The 27,017-nt window shown below is 38.3% G+C and overlaps 2 protein-coding genes across 2 annotated transcripts in view; both read right to left on the reverse strand.

Annotated features, from left to right (window-relative positions):
* LOC107677762 (5-hydroxytryptamine receptor 3A-like) overlaps positions 1-18,613 on the reverse strand; it is a 24,654-nt gene extending 6,041 nt beyond the window's left edge. The window contains exons 1-10 of the mRNA XM_016472819.1: positions 18,601-18,613; positions 18,184-18,362; positions 18,045-18,089; positions 17,834-17,943; positions 14,344-14,516; positions 14,093-14,253; positions 13,203-13,413; positions 6,639-6,779; positions 5,796-5,825; positions 5,593-5,708 (exon numbers count right to left, since the gene is read on the reverse strand). Of these exons, the coding sequence (XP_016328305.1) occupies positions 5,593-5,708; positions 5,796-5,825; positions 6,639-6,779; positions 13,203-13,413; positions 14,093-14,253; positions 14,344-14,516; positions 17,834-17,943; positions 18,045-18,089; positions 18,184-18,362; positions 18,601-18,613 (1,179 nt within the window). The remainder of the gene's footprint in view (positions 1-5,592; positions 5,709-5,795; positions 5,826-6,638; positions 6,780-13,202; positions 13,414-14,092; positions 14,254-14,343; positions 14,517-17,833; positions 17,944-18,044; positions 18,090-18,183; positions 18,363-18,600) is intronic.
* A 7,030-nt stretch (positions 18,614-25,643) lies between these two features.
* LOC107675122 (5-hydroxytryptamine receptor 3A-like) overlaps positions 25,644-27,017 on the reverse strand; it is a 28,560-nt gene continuing 27,186 nt past the window's right edge. Inside the window, exons 8-9 of the mRNA XM_016469389.1 lie at positions 26,181-26,312; positions 25,644-25,837 (exon numbers count right to left, since the gene is read on the reverse strand). Of these exons, the coding sequence (XP_016324875.1) occupies positions 25,662-25,837; positions 26,181-26,312 (308 nt within the window). The 3' untranslated portion in view covers positions 25,644-25,661. The remainder of the gene's footprint in view (positions 25,838-26,180; positions 26,313-27,017) is intronic.

Genomic DNA, 27,017 nt, shown 5'->3' on the forward strand with positions numbered 1-27,017 from the left:
GGCAGCAACATTCATTTTTAATGAGCCGAAAAGAATGCACGTCACACCTCTGTTTATCAATTTGCACTGGCTACCAATTGCTGCTCGCATAAAATTCAAGGCATTGATGTTTGCCTACAAAACCACCACTGGCTCTCCACCCCTTTACCTAAATTCATTACTTCAGAATTATGTGCCTTCTAGAAGCTTGCGTTCTGCAAGTGAACGTCGCTTGATTGTGCCATCCCAAAGAAGCACAAAATCACTTTTACGGACTTTTAAATTAAACGTTCCCTCCTGGTGGAATGACCTGCCCAACTCAATCTGAGCAGCTGAGTCCTTAGCCATCTTCAAGAATCAGCTAAAAACACATCTATTCCATCTTTATTTGACCCTCTAACTCTAGCACTCTCTACTCTAATTATATTCTTTAAAAAAAAAAAAAAAAAACCCTAGCTTTCTAATTTTTTTTGTATTCTATCTGTTTTCTTTTCATTTATTATACAATTAACAATGGCAAAAAGACATTAACATTAGCTTGCTCTATTCTTTTTCTATTCTATCTGTTTTCTTTTTGTTTATTATATTATTTAAAAACCCTTGCTATGTGTACTGTGTTAAGCTAACTGAGACTTGTTATAGCACTTGTATATCATTGCTCTTTGGCTGATTTTGATTGCTTCCATTGTCCTCATTTGTAAGTCGCTTTGGATAAAAGCGTCTGCTAAATGACTAAATGTAAATGTAAAATATTACAGGTGTGCATCTTGACACAGAACAATGACACTGACATATTTGTGACCCTGGATCACAAAACCAGTCTTAAGTAGCACAGGTATATTTGTAGCAATAGCCAACAATACATTGTATGGGTCAAAATTATCTTATATATTTTTCTTTTATACCAAAAATCATTAGGATATTAAGTAAAGATCATGTTCCATGAAGATATTTTGTAAATTTCCTACCGTAAAATATATCAAAACTTAATTTTTGATTAGTAATATGCATTGCTAAGGACTTCATTTGGACAACTTTAAAGGTGATTTTCTCAATATTTAGATTTTTTTTTTTTTTTTTGCACCCTCGGATTCCAGATAGTACAAATTCTAATTTGTTGTATCTCAAATAGTCTAAATAGTAAAATTGTATCTATACAATTCAAATAGTTGTATCTCAGCCAAATATTGACCAATCCTAACAAACCATACATCAATGGAAAGCTTATTTATTCAGCTTGAAAAAATTGACCCTCGTGAGTTATGACTGGTTTTGTGGTCCAGGGTCACATTTTAAGAAATGTCAGAGCAAGATATTTTCAGTTGAGACAGCTCAAACATGCATTTTAGTCTGGGACTAGCTTAAGCCTTGTCTGTGAAACCGGGTGTATGTGTTTTTTCACAAGATTAATAAGGGAAGATCTGCTACACTGTAAAAACAAAACAAAAAAAAACAAGTAATAATGAAATAAATAAATGAAAATCCCAATTTTACGGAAAATACCTGATTTTTTCAGGGTTTTTATAGTCAAAACTCTGTAAAATTATCTCTAAATTAACTACTCATCTGTTATTTTAAGTATTATGACATTAATGACAAATTACAATAATTCACTTTTTTTATACAGACAAAAAATATTTTTAAAAACTTAAAGATATTTCCTGAATTACTATGATCAAACACCTTCATTGTTAAAGAAAGGTAACAAAAAAAAAAAAAGTAAAATGACTGGCAGCACAGGGTGCCAAACAAAAACCTTAAAATTAAAGTAAAATCTCCTTGTTTAAATAAGCTGACAACACTGTTAAATTACAGTTATTTCCTAAATTATGATCAAACATTCACTGTACAAAATAAATAAATAAAGTCACATGATGGTCAGCAACAGAACATGAAACACTAACAAACCTCTCTAGATCTCAGCATCTTTACTTATTACAATCCAGTCTGACTTTATTTATTTCATACAAAACGTCTTATTAAGAATTAACAGAGCTTTAAATGTTGAAGTTTTATTGTTTTTAAATTTTATTGTTTTATGTTTTAAAATGATAAAGTTTGGAGACGTGTTTAGTGTTTTTTGTCAGCTTTTGATACTTGACTTTTTGACATCAGTTTTTCTCCGATTGCTGTAACTGTGTGTTTCTAAAATATATTTGTTATAGAAAAACTTGTAGGAGAAGTTCTGATCAGATAAAGCTGGTTATTTGATGATGAGTCTTATGAGTATGTTAGCTGTTATTTTTGCATAATTTACAGCAGTCTTGTGATGTTATAACAGCAAGATGTTTTTTTTTTTCTTTTTAACAGAAAGTGTTTTGAACAGTATCATTTTTGACTCACACAAACATGAATCTCAACAATGGTGACAGTCAACAAAAAGCTTTTTTTTGTGAATTTAGTAGCTTGTTTTGTAATGTTCAGAGTTGATCTGACATCTGATGTCTGAGGCTACATGATCCTGTCCAAATAATTTCTTCACAATGATTTAAAAACCTTCAAAATATCAAAGCAGGACAGAATTTTATGCAGTAACATTCTAGAGCTACAATAATGTGAAATTAATGAGTCTAAATAATATACTCACAGATTATACTCTGGATGAGATCAGTGAATCAGGCCACTATATGTTGATTGAATCATCATAATCAATAACTAACCAACTTAAATCTAATCAGATTTTCTCTTGCAATCTTTGCTATAACAAATGTACTTGTAACAGAATTGCCAGGCTCCGTCACCTCTCAGTCACAACGTGCACCTTCTCCTGAGTACTAATCATCCGCACCTGATCTGGATTGATCTGCAATCACCTCACCACATACAGGTGCATCTCAATAAATTAGAATGTTGTGGAAAAGTTCATTTCAGTAATTCAACTCAAATTGTGAAACTCGTGTATTAAATATTTAATTAAATTGTGATGATTTTGGCTCACATTTAACAAAAACCCACCAATTCACTATCTCAACAAATTAGAATACTTCATAAGACCAATAAAAAAAACATTTTTAGTGAATTGTTGGCCTTCTGGAAAGTATGTTAATTTACTGTACATGTACTCAATACTTGGTAGGGGCTCCTTTTGCTTTAATTACTGCCTCAATTCGGCGTGGCATGGAGGTGATCAGTTTGTGGCACTGCTGAGGTGGTATGGAAGCCCAGGTTTCTTTGACAGTGGGCTTCAGCTCATCTGCATTTTTTGGTCTCTTGTTTCTCATTTTCCTCTTGACAATACCCCATAGATTCTCTATGGGGTTCAGGTCTGGTGAGTTTGCTGGCCAGTCAAGCACACCAACACAATGGTCATTTAACCAACTTGTGACAGTGGTGCTTTTGGCAGTGTGGGCAGGTGCCAAATCCTGCTGGAAAAAGAAATCAGCATCTTCAAAAAGCTGGTCAGCAGAAGGAAGCATGAAGTGCTCCAAAAGTTCTTGGTAAACGGGTGCAGTGACGTTGATTTTCACATTCTAATTTATTGAGATGCACCTGTATAAGTGCACACCTCTCACTCAGGGCTCAAACTGAGCTTCGGACTGCTTACCTGTGCTCCACGTGTTTCTCCCGCAATTCTCCAAGCCTGTGCTCTTTTGTTGTCTCCAGTGTTCCCCCGATCATTTCCTTGGATCCTCTGACCTGTGTGTGTGCTCCTTCCTGGATACTTACCAACCTCAAAGAGGTGTGCGCCCTATCCTCTGCCCCGTGTCCACAATCTCTCCACCATCTGCAAGGACAGTATCCCAGTCAATTCTCAGTATAATTTATTATCTGCTTCCTATATTGCTGTTAATAAACTGTTTGAACTGACCTCTGCTATCCTGAGTCCTTCTGTTACTGTACTTTAGAAACACAATTCCAGCAGCCAAACAAAAACATTTTTAAAACATCAAGGATCAAGAGCCCACATAAAGCAAACATTTATCTCCCAACAGCGACTTAAAACTTTATCATTTTCAATACAACATCAACATCTAAACCTCTGTTAATTCTCAATAAGAAGTTTTGTATGAAAGAAATAAAGTCAGACTGGATTGTAATACATAAATATGCTGATGTAGTTGTTGATACAGACATATTTACATTAGCCCATGTATGTGTGCTGATAGCTAATGGTTAACTGCAAGAGATTTACATTTTACAGAAAATGTTTCACAATAATATTCCAGGAAATACCTGTAAACGTCTCAGGTTACTTATGTAACCATGGTTCCCTGAGTAGGGAATGAGACACTGTGTCCTCTAGGGGTCGCTATGGGGAACGCCTCGTCGTGACTCGTGTCTGAAGCATACATTGAAAAAACACCAACTCGTTGGCCGGCGACAGCCATGACGTCACTACCGGTGCGACTATAGTATAAATAGGCGCCGGGAGCACACATCATTCACTTCTTCGTCTGAAGCTTGCGTCCGCAGCATGGCAAGAAACCTACAGGACGCAGTGTCTCGTTCCCTACTCAGGGAACTGTGGTTACATAAGTAACCTGAGACATTCCCTTTCATGGGAACTTCGAACTGCGTCCTCTAGGGGTCGCTATGGGGAACGGTATACCCATGCCACCATGCTGAGGGGAGTGCATGCCAGAACCATGGCGAGCACTGAAGACGAAGAAGAGAATGATGTGTGCTCCCGGCGCCTATTTATACTATAGTCGCACCAGTAGTGACGTCATGGCTGTCGCCGGCCAACGAGTTGGTGTTTTTTCAATGTATGCTTCAGACACGGGTCACGACGAGGCGTTCCCCATAGTGACCCCTAGAGGACGCAGTTCGAAGTTCCCATGAAAGGGAACTAACTCTTTTTTTTTTTGTAAAACATTTAAGAAAAATTTGAATATAAATTTGGATATTTTATCTTAATTTTACAGTTTTTGTTTGGCAGCTGCTTCTGCCAGTCATTTTTTTTTTTTTTTTTTACCATTATTTCCATTAATAGTAAATGTTTGGCACTCTGTGCTGCCATGTATTTTTTTTTTCTTTCTTTCTTTTTTTTTTTTAAACAGTGCACCGACGTTCGGCATGGAGAAAGGGAGAAGAGAAAAAAGTATAAGATTTTAAAAAATAATTGCACAACAGCAAAGTAGATATGCACTGCATATAGGGGGTTAATTTAACTAATTATTCACAGGTAATTTGGAACCAACATACCCAGATTAAACAAGATTCAGATTAATCAACTGAGAGGGTATATGTGATGGTATTTTAAATTTGCTTTCAATTAAGTAATGAATAAATAAAGAACAAATTTAAACAACACAAATATTTGCTCTATAGAAGCTAGAAGAAACACATCTTGCTATTTAAATTCTCAAATTAGATCCTTAGAGCTGTCACCACCAATCTCTATTCTTTTAAAAGTCTAAACCAGGAGTTCTCAATTCTGATCCTCAAAAGTCTTTCCTGCAGAGTTTAACTCTAACCTTAATCAAATATACCTGAACAGGCTAATCAGGAGCTTCAGAATTACTAGAAAGTTGCAGGCAAGTGAGTTTGATCAGGTTTGGAGTTAAACTCTGCAGTAAGAGTTGCGAACCCCTCTTCTTAACAATTCTAAACTCACAATAAAAGTTGGCATTGTTTGTAATTTTATGTAAGACATCAATATAGTCCCCAAACCTTCCCAAGCACCCACAGAAACACAATAATGGTGATTATGTAAAGAATGAAGAAGGTCACATCTATGATTCTTGCCACTCTGGTCCAGCACAGAGATGTCTTCTCTCGTTGGTTGTGTTGAGTTGCAGCCCGGCACTCAGAGAGGATCTGCTTTAGAAGGTCAAGGATACAAGATTGGTCTTCAGTCTGATCTCTAACTGAATCTGGAGGGCTCTGCAGGTCTCTGACACTGTCTATGAGAAGAAATACAAAACTTGGTTCCTGACAAATGCTATATTTCTTGTGTTTTGTATAATCTTATATACAGTTCCTTGATAGGCAATCTTTGCTGAGACTATTATAGAAAAAACAACTGAATTTCATCTGTGACTTTTAAAGGGGTGGATTCTGGAATCCATTGCAGCTTTAATATATATCCTTTCAAATGGTTTATTAAGTTGTTAATTAATATTATTCTTTGAAATATTAAATGATTGAAGGACTTCCCTATGTGACACTTGAATAGTATAGAATTACATGTCTTCAAGGGTTAGGTTGATGTGCTCTCTCCTTGGTTTGAGAAAAGCACCCAACAATTTAAAACATACATTTACTCTTCTGACTTACTATGTGTTCCTTCTACATTTTGTAAAGAGGATAACTATAAATAATGTCAAAATAATACTAATACATGCAAGGATTGTAAAAAATTTAAATTGAGCATTGTGCTGTTTGAAACAGATGTCATAACAAATGTCAGTAGACTGGGAAGACTTAACAAGCGGTTCATTCATAAATTTGTATGACCTTACATTCATGCCGTGGAAATACAGACGAAATACAGAAGACAACAAGCACAGCGCTGAAAAGAAGTGGAGCTACATATGGTCTATTTAGCCATTTAGTTCAATGTAAATTAATACATTAACTAACATTTACTAACTTGTACTTAAGGTAGTTGTTATTCATGCATGAATCCATTTGACTCCAGTAATTGTTTAGGGTAGCACTTGACATCTAAGAATCCAAATATATTCCTCATAATCAAATGCAGTGCCGATTCTTACCATCTCGGGCAGTAACAGCAGATGTAGTTTCCACTGATGCAACTGATATCCTCTCAGCTCCTCTAACCATCAGAAAATTGACAAGGATGGTCTCCAGAATGCTGATACCAATGAGACTGAAAATCACACTGCAGTACACCCCTGTGAAGACAGCAGACTATGACTGCAGCAGATTTGCTGCACTAAAATGCCCTTGAAACAACTCCTCTATGATGTATTCTAATGTGTCAGTGTATATATTCTGAATTGTCTTGTTTGTGTTTATGGCCCATAGACACAGATTAGAAAGTAAAATATTGATGCGTGTCAGTGTACTCAGAGACGAGAGACATCTGGATCCAAATGCAGTTAAATTTAAGAAGGAAAAAAAAAAGCAGAAATTCAGGATGCAAGGAACAAGAACTAAGAGCACAAGCACAACATCAATTAAACTCAACACCAGACTAAAAACACAGGAAGTATTATGGCTTACACATGAACTAATTAAACAAACAAAAGACTGGTGATAACAATCAATAAATAAGGGGATCACAGGAAACAAGAACTGAGCCAAATACAAACTAAGAGTCCTCATAATACAAGCACAGCAAATAATACATAACAATTGAAGTGGATTCATGTGCCATGTTCTATTAACCCTTTTTGACACACAAGTTTAAAATATTCTAAATAAGACCCCTGCATAGGTTTTTTTATTGCAACCATTATTTTATAATATCCCATGGCAACACATCAAGTTCAATTGTATGTGTAGAACACATGCATTGTCTTAGGCCAGGGGTGTCAATTTCATTTTAAATTAAAGGCGAGATTTGACTAAACATCCTTTTTGTCACAGTCTGTTCAGAGACTGTTATTTTGATTTCAGTTTCTTTTCATTGTTCTTCTTTTCTCATTTCTGGTGTTTAGTTCCTGTTTCCTTGGTTGCCTGTGCCTTATTTATTCCTCATTTAGTCTGTGTATTTATAGCCCGCAGTTTCAGTTGTTATTACGTTGGTTGGTCTTCCAAGTGTTTCCGGTATTTTTTATTTTTTATTTAATATTTTTATTTTAAAAATATTATTTTATTTTATTTTATTTTTATTTATATTTATTTATTTGACTTAAAATAATGCTTGCAATTATATCCATGCCTCAACTCTTCTTGACAACACCCAATCATCATAAGAATGGACCTACCATCAATCTACCAGGAGTGTAAATCCTCCTCCTCACCTGGGTGGATCGTTCAATCGAGGGCCATACACATGATCCTTAAGATCAAGCACATGTGGTATGCTACCCAGATAAGTCCCCAAGGGTGTAAAATACTTGAATCAAGTACAAATCCCCCAAAATAATACTTAAATACAGTAATCAATAAAATTACTCGATTACTGTACTTAAGTATTATTTTGGGGGATTTGTACTTTACTCAAGTACAATTTAAACTGACTGGGGTTTGGGGGGATTATCTGATATTACTGATATTTTCTGATATTACTAGAGTTCCTACCCACCCTAGTGCCCACCCTGGAATTTCTTCCTCCTCCACCGGTCATTGTTCTATCCAGTTCCCTGGCTCATCCTCCTGCTCTGCTGACACACCTTAGCCCCCCGACTCCACCAGCATGACCTCTGTCTCCAGGCCAGCCAAGTCCACCATAGTCTTCAGAGATAGAGCCTAGGCGTTCCAACCCTCTGGCTCTGCCTTGGCCCTCCATCCCCTCGGCTCCAATGTTGTCCTTTTTCCAACCTGCTCCACTTTGATCTTCCTCCACTGGCTCTGCAGGGGTATCTTCCTCTGCCAACTCATCCATTGTCATCTCCTACACAGGCTCCCTGTGGTCTTCATTGCCCTAGTGTGGGAATCTACTCCACTTCTGTGGCTCAGGTAGTTACGTCGCTTGCACTAGTGCACCCAAATAAATGTATATTGACTCATTTTGAGTGGGAGTGACTGTCAAACATGCCCAAAAGTCAGTTTTGACTGGGCAACTTGTAGATCTTGAGCCGTGAACTGTTTCAAACGGTTCAGTCTGATTTTGTGAACTGGTTCATCCAGTCCACTAATAGAGCCAGTTCAAAATAAAGATTTGGTCACGAATCGACATCACTCTGGACAGATTGCCTGAGGCTATGGATTACATGTAATAATGTTGTAAATAATGTTCCATTTTTTTTGCAGTGATTGATTGTTTCGCTTCCTAAGACCTCAATATATCGTTGGGAGCTGTGGGTATTAATTTTGTGTTGCCTGATATTCTTTTTTGTCTCTCGTAGTGATGGTAGCCATTGTCTTGCATTGTATGAATCAACATGGACCACAATTTCAGCTAAAAATCTTCCTAATTGTTCTACTGAAGACAAAAAAAGTCACCTACATTTTGGATGGCCTGAGGGTGAGTAAATTAACAGCAAATTTTAATTTTTGGATGAACTGTCCCTTTAAAACAGGGATCTTCAAATCTGGCTCGCTAGCTCCAACCCTGATCAAACTCACCTACCTGTGATTTTCTAATGATCTTGAAGACACTGATTAGCATTCTCAGGTGTGTTTGGTTAGGGTTAGAGCTAAAATCTGCAGGACAGTGGATCTCGTGAGCCAGATTTGAGGATCCCTGCTTTAAGGAACTGAAAGTGTATCTGTTGTGTCCACTAGAGGGTGGAAAAGCACTGTTTATGAAAAAGAAAGACTGTTCTGTGATCACAATGCATGTCTGATTGAGCTATGCGCATTTGGTTCTGCCTAGTTCTGTGTGTGTGTTAGAGAGTTACAGAGGAATAGTAAACAGAGAGTTGTTCACCGCATTTCTGGCCTGGTTGTTTATTCGACACCACATTTTGGAGACAAGGATGGCTGATTTTTCTCTACCACCGCCACCGCTCTTCCTCGCTCTTCCAGGCGAACCTCCTATTCTGTGGCCCCGTTGGCTGCAATCTTTTGAGACATATCTCATCGCAGCCGGCCTCACAGAGGTGAGTGCGGCACAAAAAAAAGCACTTCTCCATCACTGTCTAGGGGCAGAAGGACAGCGAGTGCTCGGAACAATCAGCGACAGTGGTGAAAACACTAATGAACAGTCTGTGATGGCCCTGAATGAACATTTCGCCGCTCCACAGAGCGTTTTGCTGTGGGGGTTCATATTCCGCCGGCGCCATCAACTCCCTGGTTAGTCCGTGCATCAGTATGTGGCCAATCTGAGAGGGCTAGCAAATTCTTGTAAATTCGGAGGGCTGCGTGACGAAATGATCTGCGATCAGCTGATTGAACACACCAATGATAGCAAAATTAGAGAAACCCTGCTGTTACAACCAGATGACTTGACGCTATCTAGGGCAATTGCAGTAGCATTTCAAGTGGAAAGTGCTGCTGAATGTGTGGCCACTCTGACAAATCAAAATAAGTCAACACACAGCCAATTGACATTTATGGAAACAACTTCACCAGCCCAGCAGCCACCCGACCGGGGTGCAGAAGAGGCTGCAGACGCCCCTGACTCCGTAATGCAACTCACACAGCAACAGCATAGACGACCACATCAACAACAGCCCTGTATTAATTGTGGGTCTCGTTCTCATTTCACCAGAGCCCAGAACTGTCCGGCCCAGGGCCAGACATGCCATAACTGTGGAAAACAAAATAATTTTGCTAGTGTCTGCCGTTCAGCCCCAAATAAACCACAGATGCGTAGCAGTCAGTCTCCACCTGCCATCATCCACAACGTAACTTCAGGTCTTGTGCCATTCAGATCATGCACTGTCACCCTGAATGATGTGAGTGTTCCACTGCTTTTGGATATGGGGGCCAGTGTATCTCTGCTCAATGCAAGCACTTACAGTCAATTCTTCAGCGTGTTTCATTGTTCACCGCGCTGGGGTTCGCCCTAGTGGACATGGAGTGGGCTGCTATCATGGCTGTGACCGCAATATGGCAGCAACAGCGGCCAACGCTGTTTGATGGGCTGGGCTGCCTCACCTCATTTATGCACCAGCCTCTCATTGACCATACTGTCAGTCCTGTCATTCAGCCTCTACGCCGTATTTCCCTGGCCCTGCGTGAAGGGGTGTCAACGGAACTACAGCGCCTGCGGCAAGGAGGCATCATTGAGCAGGTGGATGCGTCGCCCTGGGTCTCAAACCTGGTGGTGGCCACTAAAAAATCTGGTGCTCTGCCCATCTGCGTGGACTTGAGGCAAGTCAATAAGGCAGTTATTCCAGATAAGTACCCGCTACCAGCGACGGAGGAACTCACAGCTCAATTCTATGGCTCCACAGTTTTTTCTAAGCTGGACCTAAGAGAAGGCTATCTGCAGGTGCCCCTTCATGCTGACAGCAGAAATCTGATGACTGTTGTGACACATGAGGGAGTATTTCGTTATACTAGGATGCCTTTCGGCCTTAGCTCCGCCCCTTCCTGTTTCCAAAAGGTTATGATCTCTGTGCTATCGGGGATACCAGGTGTTGTCATCTACCTTGACGACATTGTCGTGCATGGGCCCACAACGCACACTCATAATGAGCGCCTCAACAGGGTTTTTGATGCACTCAGCAAGCACAGGCTAACTTAAAATGGTGAAAAAATTATTTTTGCTGTACCTGTCATCGAGTTTGTGGGGTTCAAGTTGTCAGCACAGGACATTTCCCCACTCCAGTCTAATGTGGATGCCATTCAGTCCATCCCTGAACCGACTTCACCTGCCCAGGTGGCTTCCTTTCTAGGGATGACGGGCTACTACTTAAAAGTTTCTGCCTCAGTATTCAGCCACTACTGCCCTGCTGCGGCAATTACTCCGGAAGGATGAGCCCTGGGTGTGGACGCAGGCATGTACGGAGGCTGTGCGCACTCTCAAGGCCCAACTCCCTTCACCTCCCATACTTTCACACTTCAGCACCTCCTGTAAAACCATGGTCACCTGCGATGCATCCGCCACAGCCATCGGAGCCATATTGTCACAGGTACAGAAGGGTGTAGAAAGGCCCATAGCCTTTGCCTCTAGGGCCCTTAACCCAACAGAGCAACGATATTCAATGGGTGAACGGGAAGCGCTGGCATGTCTATGGGCATGCGAAAGATGGCACCTGTACTTGTATGGCCGCCATTTCACTCTGAGGACGGATCATCATGGCTTAGTGGCACTGCTGGCGATGTCAGGAACAGGGCACAGACCACTGAGACTACACCGCTGGTATGACCGGCTCCGTCAGTATAACTACAGCCTTCAGTTCACACCGGGTCGTGAAAACGTGGTGGCTGACCTTTTGTCTCGCTCTGTCCCAGCTCCGGAAATAACAGAAGACATTAGCCCTGAAACAGACATCATCCAGCTGCTACACACACCTCTGCAGTGTGTGGTATCACTACAGGAGCTTAAAACTGCATCAGAGCAGGACTCGGGTATCTTCTCTCTGCTCCACACTTATATCCGAGAAGGCTGGCCCCTACATGTCTCAGAAGAGCTAAAGCCATTTGCCCGCATCAAAGATGAACTATCTTGCTGGAATGACACATGTGTGGCACGTGGGCTTAGTACTGTGGTCCCGGGGCCCCTTCGTGCACGTGTGCTCGAAATGGCGCACGAGGGGCACCTGGGAATAGTGAAGCTCAAACAGCGTTGCCGGGATAGAGTCTGGTGGCCGGGCATAGACAGAGAAATCAAACTTTTAGTTAAAGACTGTCCAGCCTGTCTTGTTAGTGGAAAAACAGGTAACCCACCTCCCCCGCCCCTCCGACCCCTGGCCTGGTCTACTCGTCCTTGGCAGCACCTTCAGATGGATATCTGCGGTGAATTTCACGGGGTTCCCCACAACTAGCGATACCTGGTGGTAGCATATGATTTGCACTCCAAATGGCCAGAACTAATCACGACCGGCTCAGTCACCACTCAAGTCATTGTGAACTTTCTGGACTCGCTGTTCTCCCGTTTGGGCCTTCCACAAACTGTTATAATGGATAACGGCCCTCAGTTCGTCTCTGTGGACTTCTCCTCTTACCTGGAGAACAAGGGTATCCAACACATCTGCACCACTCTTTACCACTCCCAGGCCAATGGGGGAGTGGAACGTTTCCACCAGTCTTTGAAAAATGGCCTTAGGGCACACCTGGCACAAGGGTGCTCTTTCAACCAAGCCATAAAAAAGAAAGACTGTTCTGTAATCACAATGCATGCCTGATTGAGCTATGCACATTTGGTTCTGCCTAGTTCTGTGTGTGTGTTAGAGAGTTACAGAGGAATAGTAAACAGAGAGTTGTTCACCACATTTTTGGCCTGGTTGTTTATTCTACACCACAGTATCTTCGGCTTCTTCATTTTATGGATGCACAGTAACCACTGCTTCTGATCCAGTATTACTTATTTTACTTCTGTCAGCTCGCATTAAATGTTAAATTTGTTCAACTTATTGTTATTCATTATTGTAATTTAACTATTATTAGATTCCTATGTTCAGCTTTTTTTTTAGGTTTAATGCATACTATGCATACTTCCTATGATGTGTTGTTAACTCATTTGAGCTTCAAATTAAATTATAGGATTTCATTTTTAACAAATTAAGCCATGATGATCATGTTCAAGTTAGACTCACCAATCAGTGGGATTTTATCAGCTGTAGAGGGCAGTGTGTCATTAAGAATCAGCAGCATCACAGAAATAGACAGGAGTAAAGTCACTTTAAAGCTCAGTTTGTCTGCTTTATTTGCATCTATGAAGAAGGAGGTCACATCCAGCACGAGGAAGAAAAATATTGGTAGCATGAAATTGATGAGATAAAGTAGAGGTCTCCTCTTGATGGTAATCTGTCACGTAAAAACAGAAACTGTCTGATTTTTTCCCCCTAATGTCAACACAATATTATTGCAAAGTTTACAATTTAATTGTCAAGTGTAAATTCTATGTTAATCAGTGGGTGGTACTCAAGAGGAGATACTTAGTTCCCACACCAGGAGAATACAGAGGTTGAAAGGGAGACCATCATTATTCTAAAAGTTCATTCCAAACAGATTTTGTCAAATGCTCTAAAAGTATTTGTCATGTTCAATTCTTTCTTTCAACCTATGTGTGCCCCCTAGTGTAGTGTCTAAACACTACCCACTGATTAACAAAATGTACATGTTGAGTTTGAAAAAGAAAAAGGAAATTGTAAAAAAAAAAGACAAATGGAAAAAATACATTCTCATTGTGCTGTGCATGTTATACAAACCAGAATATTTAAATTAAAGCAATATGTTGAATAAAAACTGTAAGTGTATTATTTGAGTAATGTGTTGGATAATGGCAATAATAATAATAATAATAATAATAAAACATTTTTTTTAAATGTTTTTATACTCTTGACCTTTAAGGGTCCAAATTCTTTTTATTTTTTAATTTAATCATTTATGTATTTCGGCACATATTTTGCTAGTTGGTTTGATCATTTTTATTTATTTTTACTGTATATTTATTGTTTCACACGCCATAACCTGTGCTCTGTACCTGATATATCAGCTGATTCTTGACACCCCATATGAAAGTGGCATTATAGTTAATCATATTTATACTGAGGAGTTCCCACTCTCCCTGGGCCTGAAAGGTCTGCTTCGACGCGAGAGTTAACCATACGGAACCATACAATGTGTATATTGTAAGCTCCTTAACTGTGGGAACAGACATTACAGTTAAAGTAAGCATGCTATTGATTATTATGTATGTGTTTGTCAACACTGAATTATGGATTTCATATGTACCTGAATGCGCTGAAGACTGAAGCGTTAGATTGCAGCTTTGGATGTCGAAGGGAAACCTGTACAGGTCCATCTTACAGGCTGTGGTCAGAGTTAAAACGTCAGATGAGACTGTATAGCCATAACTGATCAACTGCACATATGGAAACTCCTTTGTTCCAGACTCTGTCTTGATGCTAAATGGACAAAACATAAAGTACCGATGACTGGAGACAATGGGTATTCAAATCAGAGATGCAAGAATAAAAATTAAGATTTTTGTGTTTGTAAAAATTATGATTCATTTTGTTGTAGTTATGCCCTAGCGCATATAGTGCCCAGGTAAGGGTATTAAAGACAGTGGTGTGAATAAACCTGGTAGTATCTCACAAATGCATGAGGAGAAGCCAAACTTGCAGCAGCACAGTCCTGCAATGAGACTCCTCTAAACAGAGCATCGGGTAGAGTCAAGTCAAGTCTCTTTAAAATTCAGATTATGTCAAAGCAGCTTCACAGAGATAAACTGGAAAAATAGCAGGATCAATTATGGAAACTCCGCTCCGCAGGGTCATGTTGCACCCAGCCCTACTGGTCCACCAGCCGCCCTGGCGTTTTCTCCTATCCGGCTTGGGGGTCTCTTTGGTGGATGTTGTTGATGCTGATGAACGGTGATGAGGTGGATGACGAGGTGGTATCTTGCTAGGGTTGATTACAGGACACTTCTTGGTTTTCACCCCACATGACTTGCAGTCCTCGACGAACCTTAAGACGTCGCTGCAGATCGTGGGCCACCAGGCAACTTCCAGGATCTGCAGGAGGGTCTTTAGCCGCCCATGATGTTTCTCTGCTGTCCTCTGGTGGAAGTGCTGTACCGTCTGCTGGACCACAATCTTAGGAATGATGAGCTACCGGGCCTCACAGCATAGCACCACTGGGGTCTCCCCAGCCTTCCTAATGTTGGGCAGGGAACTCATTTTGCCGCTGGACAGACTCTGCCCTCTAAATCCAAGGGACACCCCCCTGGGGTTAAAACTCACGTCACTCGCCAGCAGCGCCGGATGAAACGGAGATTTGACAGACTCAGACGTGCCAAAGAACCAGATATCGCAGTTCAAGATTGGGTGAGAGTGCACAGACCACACAAGAGGAATAAACTGGCCTCGTTCTGGTCTACCCCCTTGTTGGTTACTCGTCAGATAGGCAGGGCATCTTATCTCCTGGAGGATGGTTCTCGATGGCACTCTAGTCATCTTTGTAAAGTAGCTGCACCTACCCCAGTCTGCCCACAAAGCAGTGGAAATCTGCCACATACCTTCCCCATGATGTTTCTCTGCTGTCCTCTGGTGGAAGTGCTGTACCGTCTGCTGGACCACAATCTTAGGAATGATGAGCTGGACCTTGTTGTTGGCATTCCCCTTCTGGATTCGCCGATACAGCAAGCCCTGGTGTTCCCACACTTCGATCCGGTTGGTCGGTGGAGTGGAGGGGGAGATGGAAAGTTTCTGGAGAGTGTCGTCATCGCCCAGCGCGCAGCTGAGTTGCTCTCTGGAGAAGGGAAGGATGGAGAAGATGATGTCGAAGTCTGGCCCCATTGGAGTGGTGGTGCAGAATTCTCCATCAGTTGCACTGTTGATAGTCTGTGAAGTGGTTGAGGCACTGGGATTGTTGGCCGGAGGAAAGCCAGGGGTCGACGTGGGAGGCACTGGGCTGATCATCGCAGTGGGAGGGGAGATGGCAGCTTCTGGATGGGTCTGAATGACCTGCTGCTGATAAGGCTGAATGTTACATATGGTGGCCCATACGGGGAATGTGAAACAATTTTAAATGCTGTTTTGAGAGGAGTGTTTTAAGATGACGACAAACCAAGTTAATGCTGCTTCTTTTAATAAATCTGCTGGTTTTAATGATGAACAGGTTTTACATCACTGTGAGTGTGTACAGCTACATGCTGATGTGGTTGCTCTTAAAAATCCTGTTTTGAAATTGGAGAAGCATTTTAAAGACTGTTGAAAGTAATCTTAACCGTGAAGTGTATTTTAGAGAGGCTGTAGATTTAAAATTTGGTAAAATGGAGGAATCTATCAAGGATGCCAAAGGAGCGAAACTACTTTGTTTGGTCTTCCAAAAGAGGACGATATCTGCTTCGTCTTGCCTGGCGCTGATCCGTGCTGGTTGCTGAGGAAATACTACAACTTTGCGCTGTCGATCGCTGGATCGGCTTTCACCGTGGACGAAGCGGAGTCCAGCCCGGTGTAACATCAAAAAATTATTAATCTATATTTAATTTATAAAGTGAAGATTATGCAGTTATTTTACATTTGATTATTACATGTCTGTAGCGTACCTAAAAATTATTTTAGACTCAGCTGAAAAACCTGAAAAGCACTGTTTATTGAACTTGTGTCTTTGTTGTATTGTATTTATTTTCTGCTATTGCTTGTAATTTGGTTATCTGTAGAAAAGACTTTTAGCACTGAACCCATAGTAGCAGCTAGAATTTTGTTTTTTCCAATTGTTTATTTTCTTTATTATTTGAAAAGAAAAGAAAATGTGTAGGCCTATTTTTTTTGTGAATGTCCCAATTAAGGTACAGGATGTGAACATTTCAGATAAATGTTCATGTTATATATTTTGGTTGCATTTGTGAGTTAATAAAAATGTAGATGGTTGTTTAAAATAGATATATAATATCATAATATCGACATATCGATCGATATACTCTTGTATCGAATCGAATTGTAATCGTATCGTATAATTTTTTTGAGGTATCGGCAAATATCATATCGCTGGGTATGAGAATCGATATCGTATCGTATCATGACGAAACATCCCATTTACACCCCTAGTAGTAAGTAGGGCTGTCAAAATGTTTTTTTTTTATTTCAAATATTTGTCGAATTTAAAATAAAAATCCACATTTCACACTCTCCCAAAATACCGGATCTGTCTGGACGAAACGCCTATACAATACAAAATGTATGCGTATACAGCTAAACGCGATTCCGTTTGGCCTTCGACTGTGGCTGTAAGTCACTTGTAGTTGTGTTTCTCTTTTTTTCTGTTCTTGTTCATCCTTCATTCAGTGATTCTGTTTATGAACAGAAGGTGCTCAATCAGCACTTAATTAATCACTTAATTACTGTATCTCATTAACTGAAACATTGCTTCAGTGTTACTTTAACGCTCTGAGTGGACTTATTTCAAAACTTAAAAAGTTGTTAACCTAACACTGCGGAATTTGCTGTGTATTAGTCATATTATAGGGACCATGTATAAATGGCCCTAGCATTCTTCATAGTGGCAATAACACATAAGCGGAGCCCCACTGGGTTTAAGATTCTGGGTTTAAGTATCTGTGAAACGGTGACAGATTTTCTTTTTCATATCAAGACATCATATGCCTAATTAAAAAAAAAAAACAGCTAAGACATCCTTGCTCATAATGAAAGAAAAATAAATAAATAATGTAATGTAATGTAAAATATATAAAAGTTCTGACATGTGTTTTTTATACCTTTCTACTATACCAATGTCTGGAGTCCAAAACATTTCTTTTGGGACTGCTAATGTCTCCATTCCACAAAACTCCTCTTCATCCCACGCCACATTCCTATTTGACCAAGCCTGGAAAGTGATGAATATAAAGTTTAAAGTAATTCTGAGATGCTTGTTATTTTGTTAACTGAGTAAAACCAAAAAAAAAAAAATGTTTTAAAAACACTTACAGTCATCATTTTGACCTGTGTCGAGAAGCTCTGTGCTTTTTCATTCTATAGATAAAAAGAAGCGTTGATTGATAAAACTACATCTGCTTGAAATCCCAAAATGATCTAAATGAGAATGTAAATCATGCAGGACTCATACCACTTCTATGATGGAGGTCACATACAGGTCCACATAAACACGGGTCACGGGGCCCCAGGACAAAGGCCGCATGTGGGTCATCTGAACACCATTCTTGTCCAAGCCAAGTTGTTGAAAAAGTGCCTCATAAGCCACAGTATAATCTGTATGATTACAGTTTTCAGCCGCAGAGACCCCTACTGTGCAGATGAGACTTTCTGTTACATACCAGAATATATTCCCCAATCAGGCCATACTTTAAATACCATGTGCATAAAATGTAAGACAAATGTATTGGCATGTTACAAACAAGACTGAAAAAACTGACTGAACAAATGAAGACATTATACATATTTTAGGGGGGTGTTTACATGAAACTGTTTTGAAACTAAAAATTGAAAACAGAAAACTTTTTATGCATTTTGGCTGTTCATTTACACAACAACGGCATTTTGGGGCCCTGAAAATGCAAGCTGTTGAAAACAAGTTTCAAAGTGCAAGTTTATGAAAATGAATATAGTGTCCGTGTAAACTACAAAAAAGCAGATTTGAGAATGGTGACATTATGTGCATGCGTATTACTTATTCAGTCTATAGGTGCGCAGGTGTGTAGTGTTTCTTTACAAAGTAACATCGCCACCTACTGGCATGTAATGCATAATACAGGGTTTTTAATAATTTTCGTGGATCAGTGTGAACGGGGATCGCTTCTGACGCCATTGTCATGAAAAACGCCAGAAAAACATTTCTGTTTTTACATCGTCATGTATCATGCATCATAAATGTACCCTAGATCTAGACACACAACCCAAATACTGTGGATAATGCCTATGAATGCTTCACTGTAGAATGTTAAATGCTGTAAATAATAGACTACTTCTAATAAAACATCTCCTGATATAATGATTCTAAACGCTTCATTTAGATCTTCTAAAATAGGTCTACTCAAAGAGCATTTTAGTTGTACTCAATTTCAGGATTTATCACTCAGTAAGTCTTATTTATTCATTTATTTATTAATCGAGAAGCAAGATGAACTCATATAATTGACATGATTTTAAAGATGAATTGTAGCATTATTAAAATTAGACCTATAGTGTATATTAATAAACAAACAAACAAAGATACCAATATGAAAGCTGATACAATGTTTTAGAGCAGAGCATACTTATATTTACAATACTAATTACTTGTTTTTTTTTTTTGGTGATTATTAATTTCTTAATTAACTAATGAATTTCATAATTATAAAACTATTAGATTTTTCAAGCCTTGAAATATAAATTTTATTTTAATCATGAGGAATTCCATGATATTTCCAGGTTGTCTTTGACCGTGGAAACTTATAAACAAATTTCTCAACATTAAAGTAACATAATCTATTTCCATTCAGTTTCCTCGAGGTCTAATATGCAACAGAGAAAATCAATATTAAATAGAAAATTATAATTTAACATAGAGTTTAACGTAAAGTTTAAAATAATTATTTTTCTGTCAAGCCAAGCGGTGAAAAAGGGGCTCTTTTAACAATAAATCACCATCGAATATGGTGTTTATGATGATTTCACGGTGTTTAAAATAAGGATGGCTTTTTGACAGCACTAAATCCATCCTAAACGCCATCAAATACTGCATTTTGGATGTAAATGTGATTCATTCCAACCCTTTGGGCTTGCCGTACATTTCAAACATGATGACATTGACAACTTTATTACACCACTGAGGCAGTTCATGAGAATGTCGGGCTTTATCTTGGCATTGTGCAAAATATTTGCAGCGTCAAAACAGAGGTCATATTAGATAATTGTTTTACAATTTTTATTATATAGCTTACCTTAGAAAGCAAAAATACAGAGGTCCGGACCTTGGTGACGTCAATGGTGGGTAAGGCCATGAATGTGTTATTAAGGGAATAAAAGGAATCATGTGCTAATTAAGTTGTTAAGGCTTTTGATATTATTTGTATTAATATTTGTATATATTTTGTGTCATTAATGTAAAATGCTAAATCAACTATTTAAAATTATTAACTGAGAAGAATCCCAGTAAAATAGATTCCATTTGTTTCCGTGACTTATAAACCTACATATGTATATTTACATATTTAATTTCCCATATTTTAATTGAAGATATGTAATAGTCTAATAGCAACACCATGAGAACTGTCCTCACAATTTTCAGACATGTGGCCCTCAAAAGCAAACATACGTTCACCTGACACCTTTCTGTGGTATAACCAATGTTTTTAATGAACTTTAAATTCATAAGATCATTAAAAAATATGATAAAAACTAAATATGAAAACTACAGTATGTTACAATTAGAACTATAAACTTTACAATAAGGCTTTATATGTTAACATTACTAATGCAATTGCTAATAATTTTACAGCATTTATTAATGCAGGTTCATGCTGATTTCTCCATTTACTAGTAAGACATGTTTAAGAATTCATGTTGTATAAATTAAGGGTATCATACAATCAATCAATCAATCAATCAATCAATCAACATAAACCTAAATTAATTAATGCACAAAAAAGTCCTGTCATTGTTCATTTGTCATTCCTAATACATTAAGGTTAATAAATTAAACCTCATTGTAAATTGTTTCAAATAGAATTTCGTTTTTTAACATGTACTTACAGACTGAAGTGACAGCAAATATTAGCCAGTGTAGGTACATGTTCAGTAAATCCCAACTGCCTCGAATATTTTAGCTAAAGCATGAGTATTCACTCTTGAACAGATATCGGTCATTTGGCCATATTTAAGCACTGTGAGAAACATGCCCCACCTCCAAAATATGGCCCAAATATTTTATTTATGGTAAGGTTAACAACACCTGTTAACACATATCACAGAAAGTAATTATAATGCCTTAAAATATAGTCAAATATTTGTGTAAACATATAACTACTCTTAAAACAATCCTCTTTGCAGCTTTTCTACTTATATATGAGTAAATATGAGATGACACTCCTGCAGGGAGAGAAAGACCACCGCTTACAGATGACCAAAGTAATTATCTGTTGTTTATTCATATTGCTAAAGGGCAACATACCTGTCAGTTTAATATAATACATGAGCTTTCAAAAGTCTGAATGTTCAAATATTGGCAAAAGATTGGCAGGTGTGCATTGTCTAATGCCCAGCAGTTCATCACTAGTAAAAGTTATAGGAAAACAGTGACTGAAGACAGGACATACAAACAAACAATAAAACCAGAAAAACGAGGGAGCTCCAAACTGATGCGGCCATCTGTGGAGCCTTCTGTCCTGTTCATTAACTTTTTTTTTTTTTATCTTTTATCGTTTTTTTTTTTTTTTTACTTTATTTGTTAGAACAAATTTTCTATTTTTAGTCATTCTTGAGACGTGGGACAAAACAGGTCCAGCAAGGGTAACTGCTATTAGCTTTAAAAATTAAAAATATTTTCAATTTTAAATTTCATGAGGGATTAATAATAGAATGTATTTAACACAATTATCACCTTCAATGTAATTTTCTCATTATTATACCAAATCTGTTTCTTAATGTCCTCTCACTACGTCTAAAACAGTGTGTCCACAGAGAAGGGTTCAATCATGCATATGCAATAAAATGGATAAAAATGTTTTTTAATGATGAAAAAGAGCTTGTTTTATCAAAAGCAACACTTAATAATATCTCTTTTTCAATTTTGCACCCTGTTTTGTCCCACTTCTCAAGAATGAGAGGAAGCAAGACAAAAACAACAACAACAGCTAACTACAACCGTTACATGAGTTCTCGCAAGGAATCAGCAACCATGTGGTAAGCAGAAATGTGGAATGATTTTGAGGATCTAGTCATTTCCCATTTGTTGAATAACAATCCCATTTCCTCCATTATTTTTCCTCTTTGTCCTTCTGTAACTGAAGGGAGAAGGTCACATAGCATATTTGACTGACAATACTAAGACACAATACTATACAAGACTGATAATAAGATCCAAATTGGGTTTCTCTTGAGCTAACATTTATTGACATAATTTTTTTAAAGTTCTTGAAGAGGTAATTATCCCTTTTACAAAAACCATTCTGGAGTACCTGAACTCCAAGTACACAGAAGACTGTGTGGATGAGCTGTTGAGTTTGGCATCCACACTTGACCCCCGGTTTAAAAACCACTACAATAACGATGACAGGATCAAAGCCACTGGGACAGCAGTGACGGCAGAACTCATGGCTATGGTAACAGAGGAAGACAGCCCTATATACTAAGCACTTGTCTACTTACATGACGTATTTTCTGTATTTGGCTCAAGTGTCCAGGTGTATGTAAAACGTCTCAGGTTACTTATGTAACCATGGTTCCCTGAGTAGGGAACGAGAGACTGCGCCCTCTCGCGGCGGGTCCTGAACCGCGGGAAGCAGATGGTTGGCCCTCTTTACTCGAAAAGAGAGACAAACGAGAACTGAGCTTTTTCATTGGAAAAAACTCACAATGCGCGCAGATTTCCCCCGCGAGGACATCACGTGCGTGCTCTTCGCCCAAACAAACAACACATAGATCGTGTGTGTCATCTGGTGTCAAATAGCGATGGCATGGATGCACACACCTTCTAAATGCTGTGCTAGTGCTCGCCATAATGAAAGAAATAGCTCTTACTTTTTCCTTGGAATGCACGCTTCAAACAGAATAGTCAATGAAGACGAAGAAGAGAATGATGTGTGCTCCCGGCGCCTATTTATACTATAGTCGCACCGGTAGTGACGTCATGGCTGTCGCCGGCCAACGAGTTGGTGTTTTTTCAATGTATGCTTCAGACACGGGTCACGATGAGGCGTTCCCCATAGCGACCCCTAGAGGACGCAGTTCGAAGTTCCCATGAAAGGGAACTATTAATTACCCGATGGGACAAACTACATCATAGCATCTTGTTGATCATGTTATAAAAATGCAAAGTTTTTACGGAGCTTTATTTACACATTTTATTTTTCAGTATTTATATTAAAATAAACATCCAAATGTAAATGCAAAAGTTCCTATGTAACTGAAGTTCCTGTGTTTGTTATTAAGTGATAAAAAGCAGTTGCAAAAGTTTTACAAAACACGCACATTCATCTCTGCACCAATACAGTGTGCACTTTATGGTTTACTGCCAAATTATGCATAATACATAATGTCAGCTCCTGAACATGATAACTGATGGGATATTACTTGTTTCGCTTCCGTTTCAGTTTTTATAACCATTTCTTACTATGTGTAAGTTGTTGTTTTTTAGCATGTAAGTTTGGCAGTGTTATTTTGTAGGATTACTGATAAACTACTGTCATTTGATTTGTATTATTTGTATTTGTTATTTATTTTAATTTTAGTTAAATGATGTCTGAATTTATTATGTCTGTATAGGTCTTTTATTAAGTTTTATTTAATTTGAGTTATTTTAATACTTCAAACCAAATGGAAACGAAATATATTGAGTAAGTCGCTTTGGATAAAAGCGTCTAATAAATGACTAAATAAATAAATATGCTTAGCCTCAAATACTGCTCCGATGCTGTAAATATGCATAAAATGACCAACTGACAGACATCAGTTTAAGAGTGAATTCTTTATTCTATAAAATAAGTATCTCAGACAGTTCTTTCACCTTTATTTTCTACAGCAGTCTTAGCAAACCTTTAGAGTCCTCAGTTCAAGTTCTCTGCCTTTGGCAAGGACTAGGGCATAATGATGCTCACTTTGAATGGTATTTACCCAAGATAAACAATTTTGCAGATAAGTTGAGAGAACTATTTCAAAACTTCAGTAATATAAATGCAGTGATAATCATATTAAATGATAAAAAGGGTTAGTGATCTTAGTCAAGTAAACTATCAGTAAAATATAAAAGTAAAATATGCACGGAGTGGACTAACCTGTGATGCAGAGCATGCAATGTGTTATTTTACTCTCTTCTTAACTCCATGAGGCTGTATCAAATTAATGATGCATTTTCCGGGCAGAATAATTAAAATGGCTTGATTCATACAATCAGTTAAGTTCAAATTAGTAAAGATTGTAATGCTCATTTACAAATATGAAATATGGCATTCATGTTTTTAATATTACCATTTGCAACACCACAGCCCAGAACTTAGATATCTACTGTAAGCAATTTATCTTAGATAAAAGCTGATTAGATATGATCAGGAAATCTCTAGCATTGTCTAGAGTTTATCACATTTTCCAGAATTATAAAAGAGACATATGCAGAGTCATTTACTGAATTATTCAAATACACAGCAACAGAAAAGTTACATGGCTTTTGTGCACAATAAATGCATTGTATCAAATAAGTACAGTTAAAGACGCTTAATATAAAGTGAGTCCACTTTTATTCAGCAATTAACTTCTGCTTACTAAATCAAATCAATATGTGGTGTGACCAGGAAAACACCTAGGAACACTTGTGAACACTCTCTGCTGTCAGGTTTGCATCTCTCACTCCTAGGCCCTGTTTAAGAAGCATTTTCATTGATCTGATCACAAGTGGACAACACTAAATACTGTTGTAAGCGGTGTCTAAAATATTTTGAGCTTCACCGGATTGCTTTATTGTAAAAGCTCATGTGGTCGAACGCATCTGAACACCCGCCTCCTCTCTGCCTACTGACCTAATTGTTGTTAAGTGCACTAGCTAGACGGGATTTAAACTTTGCGATTTGAAACCATGCTTCAAGTTTGAAATCAAAAAAAAAAAAAAGTAAAAAGCACAATGTTCTCTTACAACTCCTGATTCTATAACACAAACCCACAGCGTTCGGCGTACTTTTCAAAAGCTGATGTTTTCTGTATTGTTTTCCATTTTCTCTTTTTGTGCAAGCTTATTTTGCAATGGACAAAAGAGACAGATTTAAAACACCAGGCGTAAACGGGATTGTGTCTTCCTCTCATCTGCTTGTGATCGGGTCGACCAAAACGCATCTTAATACCAGGTGTAAATAGGGCCTTAGATCCATCTTTGAGCAACTGATGTTATGTATTTCTGAACTGGCTTCTTATTGTTTGATTATGCAGTTAGCATAATACATTATTAATTCCAGTGGAATAAGTTGCCACAAATCTGTGTCAAGGATAGGTCAAATTTAAGGCCATGAATAAATACAGCATGGGGCACATCACCTGAGACATGATGATTTCTATTACTGACTTAGCAAGTTGTATTAACGTGGCTAAGCAAACTACATTTTTTGTTGTTGTGATCAAGCAGTTGGCAGACGAACTTAAAGATATTAGTTAACCCTGCATCTTCTCACTATGACCAGACACCACAATCCAGCCAGCATAAGACGCTGTGTGACAGCAGGTACCTAAAGAATAAATAATTGACGTGTAAGGTAATACAAAAATAATTAAATATCCATAATAATATCCATGACATAATATCTCTCCAATTGATTTTAGCAGGATTTTTTTATTAATGTCTATATAAACTATGTACAAACTGTAAATTACAGTTAGTATTGTGTGGCATTTCATGTATACGAGACATCAGTATGAAACCCAGCTTTTCCCAAGCATGGTCAGAAACACAATAATGGTCATTAAATAAAGAACCAAGAAGGTCACATCTATGATTCTTGCCACTCGAATCCAGCACAGTGATCTCTGCATCCCATTCTGATCTCTAACTGAGTCTGGGGAGTTGTGCAGGTCTCTTACAATATCTATAAGAGGGAATACAAAACATGTCTGCTCTGAATAAACACTATATGTAGTGTGGTCTACATTATCCCATATATACAATTCTTCAATGAAGAATAATTGCTGACACTTTCATAGAAAAAGTAGAAGAATAATAAAAACAAATAAAACAAAAAAATAGATAGCATGTGATTTTGATGTGGTTTATTCAAAGGTCAATTGTATTTGCTTTCCTTTCTCCTGTGTACCAGAATGACAAAGCAAGCAAATCTTAAACTTAATTCCACTAATAAACCTTAATTTGAGAACTGAAAGTATAAGATAAGAAAAAAAAATCACATAATCGGATGCTGTCTTGACTCTTACCATCTCGGCCACTAACAGCAGCTGTGTTTTCCACTGATCTCTTCTCGGCTCCTTTAGCCATCAGGAAAGACACAAGGATGGTCTCCAGAATGCTGAAACCAATGAGACTGAAAATCACACTGCAGTAAATGCCTGTGAAGAGAACAAACTATGATGGAAACAGCTGAATTGCCTTTGAAATAACATTTTTTGTTTGTTTAAATCATGTGTTGGAAGTGGAGGCATGTGGTATTTTTCTACAGTTCTTTTTTTTTTTTCGTGTTAAAAAATACTTTCTCATTCCATAAATATAGAGACAACTATAAGTAAGTCATTAGTTGGTTGCTATCCTTAAAAAGTGTAAACACTCTGGCTCTGTGACCCTCTCCAATAATTGCTTAAAGGGGACATCAGATGCCCATTTTACACAAGTTGGTATGATTCTTTAGGGACTTTGATCTACAATCTTTACTAATTTGAACTTAACTGATTGTATGAAATGCCGGTAACATACTTTGGTTAAAATTCATCAACGTTAGTATAAAACAACACCCTTTTTACCTTGTCAAAAACAGCTCTGTTCACAACGACCCGTTTCAGTGCATGTCTCTTTAAATGATAATGAGCTACTGCTCACCCCACCCATATCTTAAGGGCTTTTCGCACCACTTTAGTTCCAGAACTAAATGTACAGTACTAAAGTACTGGGACGATTTTGCGCAAACTATTTCCCAGTACCATTTAAAGGGTTGCATTCGCACCGACAGTGTGTCGGTCGACAGCGAGGTCATTTGTGCACGGCGTTCAACAACAGAAACAAAGAAGAACAACATTAACAACAGGAGGATGGAGTGGTAC

Source organism: Sinocyclocheilus anshuiensis, unplaced genomic scaffold, assembly GCF_001515605.1.
Source record: "Sinocyclocheilus anshuiensis isolate Anshui unplaced genomic scaffold, SAMN03320099.WGS_v1.1 scaffold173, whole genome shotgun sequence".
Classification (NCBI taxonomy): domain Eukaryota; kingdom Metazoa; phylum Chordata; class Actinopteri; order Cypriniformes; family Cyprinidae; genus Sinocyclocheilus; species Sinocyclocheilus anshuiensis.